The sequence below is a fragment of the Accipiter gentilis genome, chromosome 4, assembly GCF_929443795.1.
Source record: "Accipiter gentilis chromosome 4, bAccGen1.1, whole genome shotgun sequence".
NCBI lineage: Eukaryota > Metazoa > Chordata > Aves > Accipitriformes > Accipitridae > Astur > Astur gentilis.
Genome location: NC_064883.1, coordinates 13,783,849 through 13,796,665, shown reverse-complemented (window position 1 = coordinate 13,796,665; position 12,817 = coordinate 13,783,849). Strand labels below are relative to the sequence as shown.

General features: G+C 38.1%; 1 protein-coding gene across 17 annotated transcripts in view; it reads left to right on the top strand.

Annotated features, from left to right (window-relative positions):
• Positions 1 to 12,817, top strand: part of HDAC9 (histone deacetylase 9) — a 491,400-nt gene that overhangs the window by 349,859 nt on the left and 128,724 nt on the right. For all 17 annotated transcript variants that reach the window (XR_007505862.1, XM_049799074.1, XM_049799072.1 and 14 more), the window contains 2 exons: positions 1,304 to 1,437; positions 9,301 to 9,421. Coding sequence is in view for 16 of the 17 variants with exons in the window: in XM_049799074.1 (XP_049655031.1) it covers positions 1,304 to 1,437; positions 9,301 to 9,421 (255 nt within the window). In the remaining variant the exon portion in view is untranslated. The remainder of the gene's footprint in view (positions 1 to 1,303; positions 1,438 to 9,300; positions 9,422 to 12,817) is intronic.

Sequence of the window (12,817 nt, the reverse complement as noted above, 5' to 3'; positions counted from 1 at the left end):
TGAGCTAAGAAATATGGCAGCATAAATATTTCTAGAGCAGCATAATTTCTGGCTGGATTCTAACTGAATTATCTCAGAACCTTAACTTTGCATTGCCCACAATGTATACAGACTCTTATTCAGCAGAGTTTTTAAACACTTTATTAAAGTTCAATATCCATCCAAGAACTTCGCTAAATAAGGGCGGTATTGAGCATGTTGTTGAATCTGGACTTTAATTTTGTATTTTCTTCACTGTCTGACTTTTCAGTAGCAGGCTAACATAATTTTCCTAAAACTGTGTTGGCATCCCCAGTACTGGTGGCAGATAAGAAAGAGGTTTTTAATGCCAAGTTTTGCAGCTTGGAGAAACTGTTAATTTGAGTCCCTTTCAACTGTAAGGGGAAGAAAAATCCAAATGTTTTGCAACTGAAAATAGTTCACAGGAGTAAGGAAAATATTTTTTGTTCCAGACATTTCTGAGGGAAATGCAAACAACAAATAAACAAATAAAATAATTTTTCAGTGTTTCTGACTTGGTTTGAAAGCCTTGAAAATTGAGTTTAGCTCAAGCCTACTTGCTAAAAGTTCTCTCTTACTCCCAATACACAGCTACAGAGCAATGTGATATTGATAGGTGTTCTGTATAAAGTTGTTCTGCCCTTGAATACATGAGAGTAGAAAATTCAAAAGGACCCTTGCACTGCAGTCTAACAACAAGATTTGGTCCTAATTGAGTAGTGGGTGGAACTTTTCTTTTTAATGAAAAAGGACTCTGGCTGCCACTGCTGCAACTGTCTGAAACTTTCATCTGATATGCTTTGAGATCTGGAATTAACATAGTATTAGTTAAGCAGTAGAAATGCAGAGTGGCATTGCCACTTTAAAATTTATTTTAAAAGGTTCTTCTAATTGATTTTCCTTGCACCACTATGAATATATAACCTTTTCTTGCTATATATAGGTTAACAGCCTTAACTGACCTTACCCACTAGAGAAAGAGAAAACAAGTGATTCAGTAATAGGACTGAATTTTTTCTAGCCATAAAAGCCTTAACAAGACTACACCCAATTTCCTTTCTTCTTTACAGTTAGCTGTATTAGAATAATTTCTTGAGAATTCATTTTTGCCTTATCAGTATCACAAGATGTACCTTGTATGTCAAAATTCAGAGTCTCCCAGAGGAAAAGGGAATTAAGATCCAGAATTTTCACCTTGCTCTGTCAATAAAATCCAGTTGTGCTATAGTATGCCTGACATGGAACAGTATAACTTGCATTTGTTTCACTTACTGTTTCTTATTGTGCTGTCTTTCTGCTGAAGGTGTTGTGTATGACAGTCTGATGCTGAAGCACCAGTGTATGTGTGGCAACTATGCTAATCACCCTGAACATGCTGGAAGGATCCAAAGCATCTGGTCAAGGCTGCAAGAAACTGGGTTGCTAAACAAGTGTGAGGTAATAAAAAATAAAGACCAGATACTTGACTTGTTAAAGTAAATGGCAAATTTATGAAATCCTAAATCTGTCTTACTTCTGTGAAAAGAGAGTAATTTGTCTGAGGAATTATTTGGACTTAACTGACAATATTAAAATAATGCCTTTTAGGAAATCACACTTCACAGTCAGAAACCAAATAATTTACACAATAGAAGTCATTTATCCACATGCATCAGAATCCAAACTCCAGACATGACTGTATTCCTCACCTTGATATAGGAAGGTAGACAAGCAAGCAGTAGTCAAACGACAAGTGCAGTCCTTTCAATAGCACAGTTTTTAACTTTTTCAAGCAGCTAAAGATTTTACTTCTGTAGTAGCATAGAACGTAGTTTCTTTTTTTTTAATGTAGTTTTTTAATGTTTTTTTTTTTTAATGTAGTTTATATCACTCCATAAGCACATTGCACCTCATCTTATTTCAGACTCTAAAGTCTGTTTCCACAGCATTTTCATTTGCCTGGTGTTCAATGGGAACCACGTCAAAACCTGAGATATTCAAGAGCAATCTTCTAGACAATATCGGAGCAAATGTGGAACTTTTTCTGCTTTGATTTCCCTCACAAAATTGCATATTAAAACATCATGCTTAAATCAAATATGGGCTCTGAGGTTCATATATGACTTGGGTTACTGAAAAACAGCCTTTTCCTACCATTCATTGCTTCCCATGAGTTGTGCAGCACTGCCAAATTCTGCAGAAGCCTGTGGCAATTGAGGGTGCTTACTGCATTGCAGTACAAGTTAAAGAAGTTCAACACAAATTCGCTTATGTTTTGCAAGATCCCACAACTGCCAGGGATCTTATCTTCTGTTTTCTTTAATTACTGTTCTTTATATACTTAGGTTTTTACAGACCCAATGAACTGGTACGATAGGTGTCTTTGATTAGCTATTAGTGACTGTCCACAAAGATTTTCTGCAGGTAGCCTAGCGTACTGGGCAGTGAGATATTGCAAGCACTATAAATGGATTTGCTGTATACACTCATCTAACTAGATGGCAGCACTCTAACAGGCTAATTCTTTTTTTTAGCTTGGATAATTTTTTCAGTCTTCAGGAAGACTTTCTTTCAGCAAGGCCCTTAAGGCCACATATCACATGAGTGGTTTCACTAGTGGGATCACATACTTGTGGATTAAGTTAAACATGCACCTGAGTGCTTTACTAAAATAAGGCCTGGTTACCTTCTTGACTCAGAACCCATATTATAAAGAAAGACAAAAAAGAGAGAAAATAAGTAAAATGCAATGTGCTACTATGTATTGCTTTCTTCAGTAATAAACAAATATTGCTGAACAATAAATTGTGTGGATCTGCAAAAGGCGTAAATAGGAAAAGTGGTCCAGTTTAGTCTGAGATGCACGTGGTCCAACAGTTTCCTGGAAGAGTTAAAGTTTCCTCTTACAATTCTGCAATTTCAAAAACTGAAATATAGCCTATTAGGTCTTGCAAAATCCAGTGAGTGGGGAGAGAGGAAATAAGTCACTTCATGTCAAATGGCATTCAGTTAATTTTGACTCCCATTGTGTGCTTTGAAATGAAGCTGGAATGTGAAATGAGCTGTCAAAATGTAAACTCTGATGATAAAACTTTGAGGAACCTCAGTGTGAAGCTGGTCCGTAGCTCTGATATTTATCTCGATCCTCTTATGTAGCTAAAGACAGGATTATTTTTGATGATGCAATCTGTCCTTTGCTTCACTGAATTCTCTAGCACTTGCTCGACATCAAACATGCCCTTAAAGCTGCTCACTTTCAAAATAAGGAATGCTGCAGTGATTCACTTGATTGGTGCTCTGATTCTTTTCTAAAGAAAAGTTATTCAGCTGAATATATGACTCGTGTCGCTAAAGGAGCAGTTATTGCATTATTCCAGAAGTAATAGGCTGCCATTAAGCTGCATTCTGGAATATACCACACTGAGGATGCAGAGTCAAAGCACCACGGGCAACTGCACTGTCTCTTTTACTGACTTCTGAATGCCTCCTCATGGATATTAGTATTTCTTAATATAATTTCTCAATATAACTTTCCACGGTTTGTGTCAGAAGGAGTGGGGAGGTCGCTGGTCAGGTTTTGCCACGTGCACTGCCTCATGCACCAAGTCTGAAGGGCATTTTAGGAACAGCAGCCTGCAACAGCCACTTAGGAAATCCTCTGCAGTAACTGTGAACCTTCTTTTTTTCTCTTTTACTAAAACAATAGTCCCACAAGAGGGCTGCAGTACCGCTCTTCGTCTGATGAGGAGTTTCAGGATCAAAGCCAGTTCAGTGAGAGGTAGCTCAGGACTTGTTACCTTGCAGTGCGTGCATCCTTAGCCACAGGCTTGTGCCAGGAGGCCCTCCCTATTTTCTTAATCTTACAAGAAACCCTTATGAAAATGAGCAATCGACATCTATAGGATCTTTCTTATCTATAGCAAAATGTGGTGTGGATTAACCCCTCTCACACAGCTCAGGTCTATGGCCCGGGAGAGATGGCTGGCCAAGCGCACAGAGAACCATCTTCTCTAACTGGGCATGGGATGGTGGAAGTCATATATACTGGGCTGACACCATGCTTGCTGCAGTTAATAGATTAATCTGGGTAGATTAACCTAGACTTAATCTATTACCTATATGTATTGCTCATATTGCCCCCTATGGAGCATTTTTAAAATACAACTTGGTAAAATCATAACAAGTTTTGACTGGGGTAATCAAAGTTGTGTCTTCACTATGAAATAAAATGTGCCTGGGACTGTTCTCCACCACTGCAGCCAACTGGCATGGAAAGGCCCATGTTCATACTACCAGGAATGCTCCCTGGCCCATGCCAGTGACCAAACCATGTCTGGGAGTTGTTTGGGAGAGTGCTAGTTGCTGCTCAGCCAAAACGGTGTGAAGGACCACTTCAGAAATGTAATAGTACAGATGACTGTGTTCCTCTGCCTGGGAATGTTTCCTGGCACTGCTTAATTTACTGCTGCAGACACAGCCAAAAGGACTTGTTTCTCCAGACTGTATTTTCTCTTTCTAGCCATAGATATTTCAGCTCTAGAGTTATTCAAACAACAGTTTAGAGGGTTTTTGCTAAATTGTGAAACTAGTTAAAGCTTTTTTTCCTTAATCATATTACTCTTCCAAATAGATAGATTACTTCCCCATCGGCTTCCCCAAGACAAAGGAGAAAGACATTCAGACCATGGCCAGCTCTAGAGAGCTGGATTTGAGAGACCAGTCCCTGACCAAGTCCAGGGCAAGGGAAGGGAGTAGTTTGCCCCCATAGTGGACTTTTTTATAGTTCTGGTATATAGGTATTGGAAAAATAAAATTCAGACACAATATTTTTGCAGTAGTTTAAAAGTTCCTGTATGCTTACTGAAATACCTTACCTATTCTGTGTTCGTTAAAGGCTGACAGAAGTAGAACAGACAGTTAGCAAATGCAGCACCAGAACAGGGCAGCTAAAAGTTGTAAAGATTGGCATAAAATCATCCTTTAGCTTTTTTTTTTTTGCAGTTTTCTCTTGGTAAAGAGCAATGCATAGCTACCCTACCTTTGGGATGAAAAGAATTATGTTTTGGTAGTGGTGTCTGCTTTCTACTTGTTCTAGGGAGAGGAAGTATTTACATAACTCCTCTGGGGCCATAATTTATGCACACATGACTGACATTAGGCTACACTGATCAGCACAGTTTTAAAAAAGAAAAGAAGAATGTAGACACAGTCCCACTTTGTGCCCCCACCTCTACTTCCTGTAGGCACTGTGGTCCAGCAACATTTTTCTTTTCAGCCTGGAATTTGATCTGAATTTTGGTAGTTTTCTGGATTAGGGAGACATCATACACCTCCTGCTGTCCATATCTCATGGACTGAAGGGGAGAGAAGGAAAGAATTTAAAGATTTAAAAACTTTTGAGTCTGCCAGATCACATAGACTGAAATATATGAAAAAATTCCATCCTCTGAACCTCAGTTTACTACTAAAGAAGAGATAACACAGGAAAAGTTAGTCTTTAAGAGCAAAAGTCTTTGCAGTGTTGAACATACTCAGGTTAGGCACTGGAGGACCAAAACACATGAAGAGAGTAAATGCATCTCTATGTGGGTGCATGTGTGTCAGAGATATGTTTGCAATTCCCACATAACAGAGAGGTAGCAAGCGATGTGGGTGTACTGACTGGCAAACAATCCATGCTATCTGTGTGTAGTTTTAAAAACAAGAGAAAATTCAACAACTATGAGAAATCCCAGAAAAGTGGGAAAAACTCTGAAGACCTTGTTTACAAACTGGATACGCTAAGGGAATTTCAGAGACACTATCTCCATATAAATAGCTCCAGTAAAGGCAAATGGACACCTTACACTGAGATACCCGCATGAGAAGTATTCCTTAAGCTATGTCAACAATTCCTGTTAGTTTAGCAGAGAGAAACAGGCAGTGTCACCTTTGTCTTTTTGAATCTCTAACTGTGCAAGAGTTTAGTCTGCTGAAAGTCTAACCAAAATCTTCAGGTTAATAGAGTTTATCTGTGTGAAACTTTAATGGTCTATTTAAACAGAAGACCACACTAGACAGTCCTCATTGACCTCAAATTCTGTGAAAGGTGAAAGCATTTTCCTGTTGTAGGGAGAATAACTTTCTAGTTCTAGAGTGATTTTTTGAAGTACTCAGGTGCAGTGTTTTGCTCTCCTGAGATGTATAAATGTCTCTGTTGATGAGGGAACTACATATGTCAGAGGAGAAAGCCAACACACACATTGTCATGCACATTAGAAAAGGATGACTTGCCTTCTACTAAGGGTGTAGTAGGTGGATGGATGTAGTATTCAAATCCCCCTGAATGAAATAAATACTGTTCACAAGTTTTCCTATGCTATTTCTCCCTTTTCATTGGCTTTATGCCAATTTTCTGCTTTCTACTAAATTTTATGCTTTTAATACTACCATGGCAGATGAAAATTAAGAAAGACACTTTAAAATAAAAAAGATGTGGATAAAAGTGTATGTGTAAAGTTATACAGATGCATAAGTTATGTTGTCTGGTAACTCATGCCAGTGAGAGCCAGAAACTATTGCTTTGCATAACTGAAGTTACATGATGCCAGATTCTGGCAACAGACTTATGACATGTGCTTTTGTAGATCTGCTAAATCCTGACATCATTGTGTAAGAAGAACTGTTCTTAGCAATTATGACAGGTTATTTTTAATATCAATTATTTTTTCCTCTGTGTAGAGCCTTAAATATTTGAAATTTTAATGTTCTTGGAAATGGCTTGACAAGCAGAGATACTGCAAGGGTGGGATGAAAGGAACAGTAAACGAGGAGGTGGGAATGCAGAAACAGCAAAGCTGTGTGCACTGTTTATCTTTCCCTTTCCTCCTGCCATTTACTGTATCAATGTGCTTGCTGATGCTCAAGGTTAGAGCTGGAGAAGCTGTGGGGAAAGAAAAGATCTGGGCTGCGACTGCCCTGGCAGCTGAGCTGCTTGGCTGCACTCCGAGGACCTCACTGCTGGGAGCAGGCTGGAGTCGAGCGTCCTGTTCGGTGCCACCTGATTTCTGCACCAAACCTGTTTCTGCACAACCTGTTTCTGCTCTAAAGAATCTAGCTGGCAATAGTGGGTAGTAGGTAGCTCATCAGCAAAACGTTTTGGGGAGGCCACTTCCAGACCCTACCCTGTTAGGGCAAATCACTGTATTCCGTAGGATATCACAGAGCTCTCCATTGTAAGAATAATGACTAGCTGTGGGTCGTTTTATAGTTAAAGGGATATGGCATTTAACAGCACTTTAAAAAGAGCCAGACAATTAACTCTCTTAAAGATCTCTTAAAGAGTTTTTGTATAACTTGTAGAAAATACATGACCAGAGAGTGAGTATTTTACTCGAGGTTCTTTGATGTGACCTTCAGAAAATACCTCTTTACTTTTCTTATGCTTTTGTTTTAGCTGTCCTAAAAGCCAGCCTCCCTTCCCAGTTTTGCTGTGGAGAATTGGGTATATAGATTTTAAAGCAGCTTATTAGAAACATAGACATTAATGAGAATGGATGAATGAATAAATGTTACCAGTCACCTCACTTGTGAAGGAAAACTTTTATCTGACCCAGAAGAACCGTTACAGAGTTTACTGACTCCATGAAGTAACATAATGTGCCGATTTTGATTGTGGAACTGTGTGTTAAAAGGAAGTGAGTGCACCACTACAAATTCTCATGTGAGACTGGGAGAGGCTTGAAGAAATTAGAGATGAAAAAGGGTTTATTAAGTCATTTAGTTCTTGGATCGTTCCCTAAAATGTTTTTTCCACTGCTGTGTCCAGTCAAGTTTGAAACACTGCAAGAAATAGGGCTTCCACCATTTCCCTGAGGGGAAGCTTATTCCACAGTCATCTAGATCTAACTGTTAGGACATTTTTCCTGATTAGTCAGAAAAAACTTGCCACTGCTTAACTCAATATAGACTGTGCATGGTTCTTCTGACCCCCCCTTGGCAGCTTCTTTCTTCTGCAGTGCACGTTCTCTTTAATATTTTTAATATTGCTTTCTTCTCCTAGTGAAGAGGTTGGTGCTTTCTGATGTGCACGAGTAGGTGATGGATATAATAACAATTACAACTTAACCTCTAAGAAATTAGTATTGAGTGGCATTTCTGTAACAGGTTAATCAGTCTATTAAAAATAGGATGGTCTATTTGGGTAACTTCTGTTTAGATAACCTGTTTATCTGGAGACCTTGGCAGGCGGACAGATCCACAGTCTTAAGTTGTGAGAGGTTTTGCCCCAGGTGTTCATAAGGATCTGATCTGCAAATAGAGTCCAAGACATGAAAAATAGACTGTTTTCTCTTCACGTTATCCAATATCAACAGTAAAGATGATCTTGGGACCAGAACTTTGTTGACAGTACTGTTTATTACGCCCAAACCTGAACAAAATCTGCTTCATGTTGCTGTGTCTGCAAAGGCTGTGCAGCATGAGCACAAGGAGAGAAGTAAATATTTTTAGGGCAAGCTGTAACTCCAAATACATACAAGGAGCAGATCTGCTGAATAAGAAAGTGTTAGTTTTATCTTTTCTTCTTTCTCTCCTATCTTCCTTCCTTCCTAAACTGATTAAATTTCAATGGATTTATAGAAGGACATCCCAGATTTTTTAACACTGATTTAAGTGGGGAGGGTACAGGCTGGAGAAACAATTAAAGAGACAAAATCCACTTACTCACAAAAATGTAAGGAAGCGAGTCAGCATGTGTAACAGCAAAAATGATCTGGGGATATTGAACATACATTAAAAAAATGAAAATATATACAAATATTTTATTAAAGCATTTAAACTTTAATTTTGTTCTTCTCCCTGGCTCTCCTTACAATGATCATGTTCTTCCTAGCAGCATAAATCACAAGTACTAGTAGTGATGCAAAAAACATTAATCCTCATTCAGAACACATCTGCAGCTTACAGGTGTGAAGAAGTTTTTGCTCTTTAAACTAGAATTTTTCTAGCCAGATTTCTTACTTTAAAAATATTTCACCTTTCGGTTTGTATCTCTTAATATAATGTAGAAAAGAGGCAGAATCTTTTCCTTTTCTTGTATGTGAAACCCTGTATGAAGTTAACTCTGCTAAGACTTAAGTGAAGCATTTGTGATAAACCACACACGCATTTGTTTTTCATATAGCATTACTTTAATAAACAAATCAGTGTCACATTCCTGCATGACGCAATTTCAACCCATTATTAATCATACTAAATGTTATTTCGGACCTTTACTTTTTTTTTTTTTTCTCCCTAAATATTGTCAGTGGAATATTGTAGGCCTCTGCTGTTTTCTTTCAGCGAATTCGAGGTCGAAAAGCCAGTCTGGAGGAAATACAGCTGGTTCACTCTGAACATCATTCACTGCTGTATGGCACCAGCCCCCTGAACAGACAGAAGCTGGACCCCAGGAAACTCCTAGGTCTGTACAGGCCTCTATTCTACTGAGAACAGCACATTCCAGCACTGTCATTAGTCATAGCTGGTGTCAGTTTAAAATACTTGGCAAGCAGTGTGACAAAAATTCACTTTTTCCAAATGCATTGCTATGTGGAAGGAGAATGTTACAATGGAAGCCAAATATAGATTAGCAAAATGCACAGGCTGGAAAGCAGCAATAGAAGTTTCTCCTCATCTGCTTCAAAAATCATCAAAGTGTTGACCCTTTACTGTATTTGTTCTCCATTGGAGGTCAATGGCAATTTTGAACACGGTTGGTCTTCTATCTCCTTGTGTTCTTTGATTTGAAAATGGGAGTTTAAGATATACTTGCTTGACAGAATTGCTTGTTTGCTGTTCTCATTTGCTTTATTTCAATTATTTCAGCCACACTAAGTGCAGATACCATGCCTAAGTCTTGCTAATAAGTGAACTTTATTTTAATGCTTTCCCATTATGCAGGATATGACATCTATCTGAATAACGGGGGGGGGGGGGGGGGGGGGAACATTAAAATATTAAATGGACCTATGGATGTACAGAACAGCAGAAAACTGACAGGATTTTCACATCAAATATCTTCATGCACAGCCAATGCTCAGGGTATGCTTTTTATAATAGAAAAGTAGGATTGAATTAAGCTCTGCCATGAGTGTAAGATGAAGCAGATCCGCTTGTCAGACCTGCTACAGAGAATGTGAAAGGTAACACACAGAAAAGCAGTGCACTTTGGAAATAATCTATGAGTGAATTCCTGCCCTTTATGTCCCAGCACACTGGATGCAACACTCTAATTTGCAGCTATTTTTATAATATTTATTCTAAGATGTGGAGGTTTCCCTAAATGTAATGAAACCCAACCCAAACAAAAACAATACTAGCCATCAAAAGAAATTGCTGCCACAGTTCTACTAATACATAGCAATTATTTTGCTTTGGAAACTATTGCTAAGAGTTTCTTCTGTAAGGCAGACTGTTGCTTCAGTGAGTCATAACTGTAGATAAGAGAAATGTCTTGATCACAATGTTATCTAAGTTTATACATCTTCTTAGCCAAGGCAACATCAAAACTGAAAAATACTTACAGTATGATGGACTCTCAGGAGCTTGAATTTCCAAGGTAGGAAATCCCCCCTAACAAAAAAGACAAATTCAAACCAAAAAGTGTTTCCAAGAAAAAGCTCTAGATCCCTGCAAAATGAAAATTTGGAAACATTTTGATTTGAGTTCATCAACATTGTCAAAATGTTCCATTTTGATAGAGTCAAGCATTTCATTTAAATTTTGTTGGTTTTGATTCATTTCATTTTAATTTTCACATTATTTAATATAGAACACATTGATATAAAATATTGTTCCCATCTTGGATCTCAGTGGTTGACCAGCATATGGGATGCAGTGTGTAGTTGCAGCTATGAGGTGAAAAAAGGAATGGACTCAGGTATCCTTGCTGTGTTTCTGCCCATGTATAAAGAATGCAAAAAGCTGTTTACCCAATCTCAGAAAACCATTTCTTTGCCCACAGTTCTTCACTTGACACTCTTTGCCTTTTTTATTTGACACTTAGTCCAAAACAGTTACTCTCTAAGTTTATATCAAGATCACACTCCTAGCATATATTCTGAGTGTATCCTTGGCTTAATGCCCTCTTATGTCTCTGTTTCTAGGATGTTTTCTTGCTGCATCTCACATGGCCTTTTACCAAGAAAACAGTCAATGAAACACCCTTCTCACATGCTTTTTGCATGTGCCTGCTTTTTGGTTGGAAGGTCTAATCATTTGGGCTTCCAGACTCTTGTATAAAGGAACTTAATTGTCTCTTACGTTTTGCCAAAATGCAGCGTGACTGTTCCACCTTTCATTGTCCCCAGTTCAGTGAGGTTGAACCTAACCAATCCTGACATTAAAATTTACATCTTGGTATAGTATAGAAATTCAAAATGATGTGTTGCAAAGGAGAAATAGCTAAAGGAAATGTTTCTCATAAAAAATGTCATCAATAACAACATCATCTCATAAAACATTTCTATTTCAATGAAAGTGCATTTTTTTTTCTACAGAAATTGTTCCATCAAATTGTGGCTTTGCATCCTAATGAAAAGGAGGACCTAACCATTCCTTTCCTTACTCCTCTACCCACCCCAAAAGACAGAGGCACCATTTGTTCTCCACTTGTGCTCCAGAAAAGCGTTTGTTCCCTCTCCCTGTTCAGAAGACTACATCTGCTTTGTCTGAAGTTTTGTTGTTGGTGGTGGTGGGTTTTTTTCCTAACAAGCTGCTTCTGTATCTTTCAAACAGAAAAGAAACAGTTGAAGGAATGAAATTTAAGTACAACTAGGGCTAGAAATGTCCTACTTGTCAATAAAGGCTTATTTCAGTGTCCCTGTTCAGGAAAAAAAAATCTGTTCTGAAGAATGCAAAGCAAAACAGCTGTAAACTACTGAAATCAGTGAGAATTATGCACAAACTTATCATTCACATATTCTTAATGGTTTCAGAGTATAAACTGGCTTGAAGTCTTGGCTTTATTTTCCCTGCATCAGGGCCTACAAATGCAGCTATTGCAAATAATCACTTCAAGTTCTACACTATTGTGTATTTGAGCTCTTGACTGATCGTATTTCTGTGTGGTGTGTTAAGCAACATGTTATGTTGCACTACATTGTCTTGACATGAAGGAAACTAATATACAGACTGTGTCACATCACATTACAGTTTCATGTGACAGAATACCACCTTTCAAATCTCTTTGAATAAGCTCAAGGGCAGAACAGTTATCAAACAGGTCTTACAAATTTGTTTGCTTTTTCCCTCTCCAACCATAATTAAGAAAGTGTTTCTAAAAATCAAGTTTCCAATAATTACAGATTTGCAAAAGTGAGAAATATATTGTCAACAAATCCCTGATAGTGGAGCAGTATTTAGAATAGAACTAAACGATACATTCACAGAGTATCTGTGCAACTGCAATTTCAAGTTAGTGAAAAAATGACCACTTAGCAGAAATGGCTTCATTCTTGAGGGATGATACCGAAAACAGGTTCCTCCAACCGCACCTTTTCACACTTGAACACACTTTTAAATTTATCTTTTTGAAAGAGAGTTTTCACCAATCACTTTTCCTGCTCATCAGACTCTCAGTCCCCAATTGTCAACCTCCTAAGCAGCTTCTTTGACTTCTGTGGGGGCCCTGACCTCAGTCAGTGATGGGTGTCTCACCACCTGAGTTGTCTAACTAGCTTCTACTGCCTTTGTGGGTTGAAATTTTAGAATACAAATCTTGGATAATTTTTCTAGCTCTACCAGTAAATTGTTGTACTGAATCTTATCTAAAAGATCTTTTTTCTTAAGTGATTTGCTGGTGACTGCAAATTCTGTC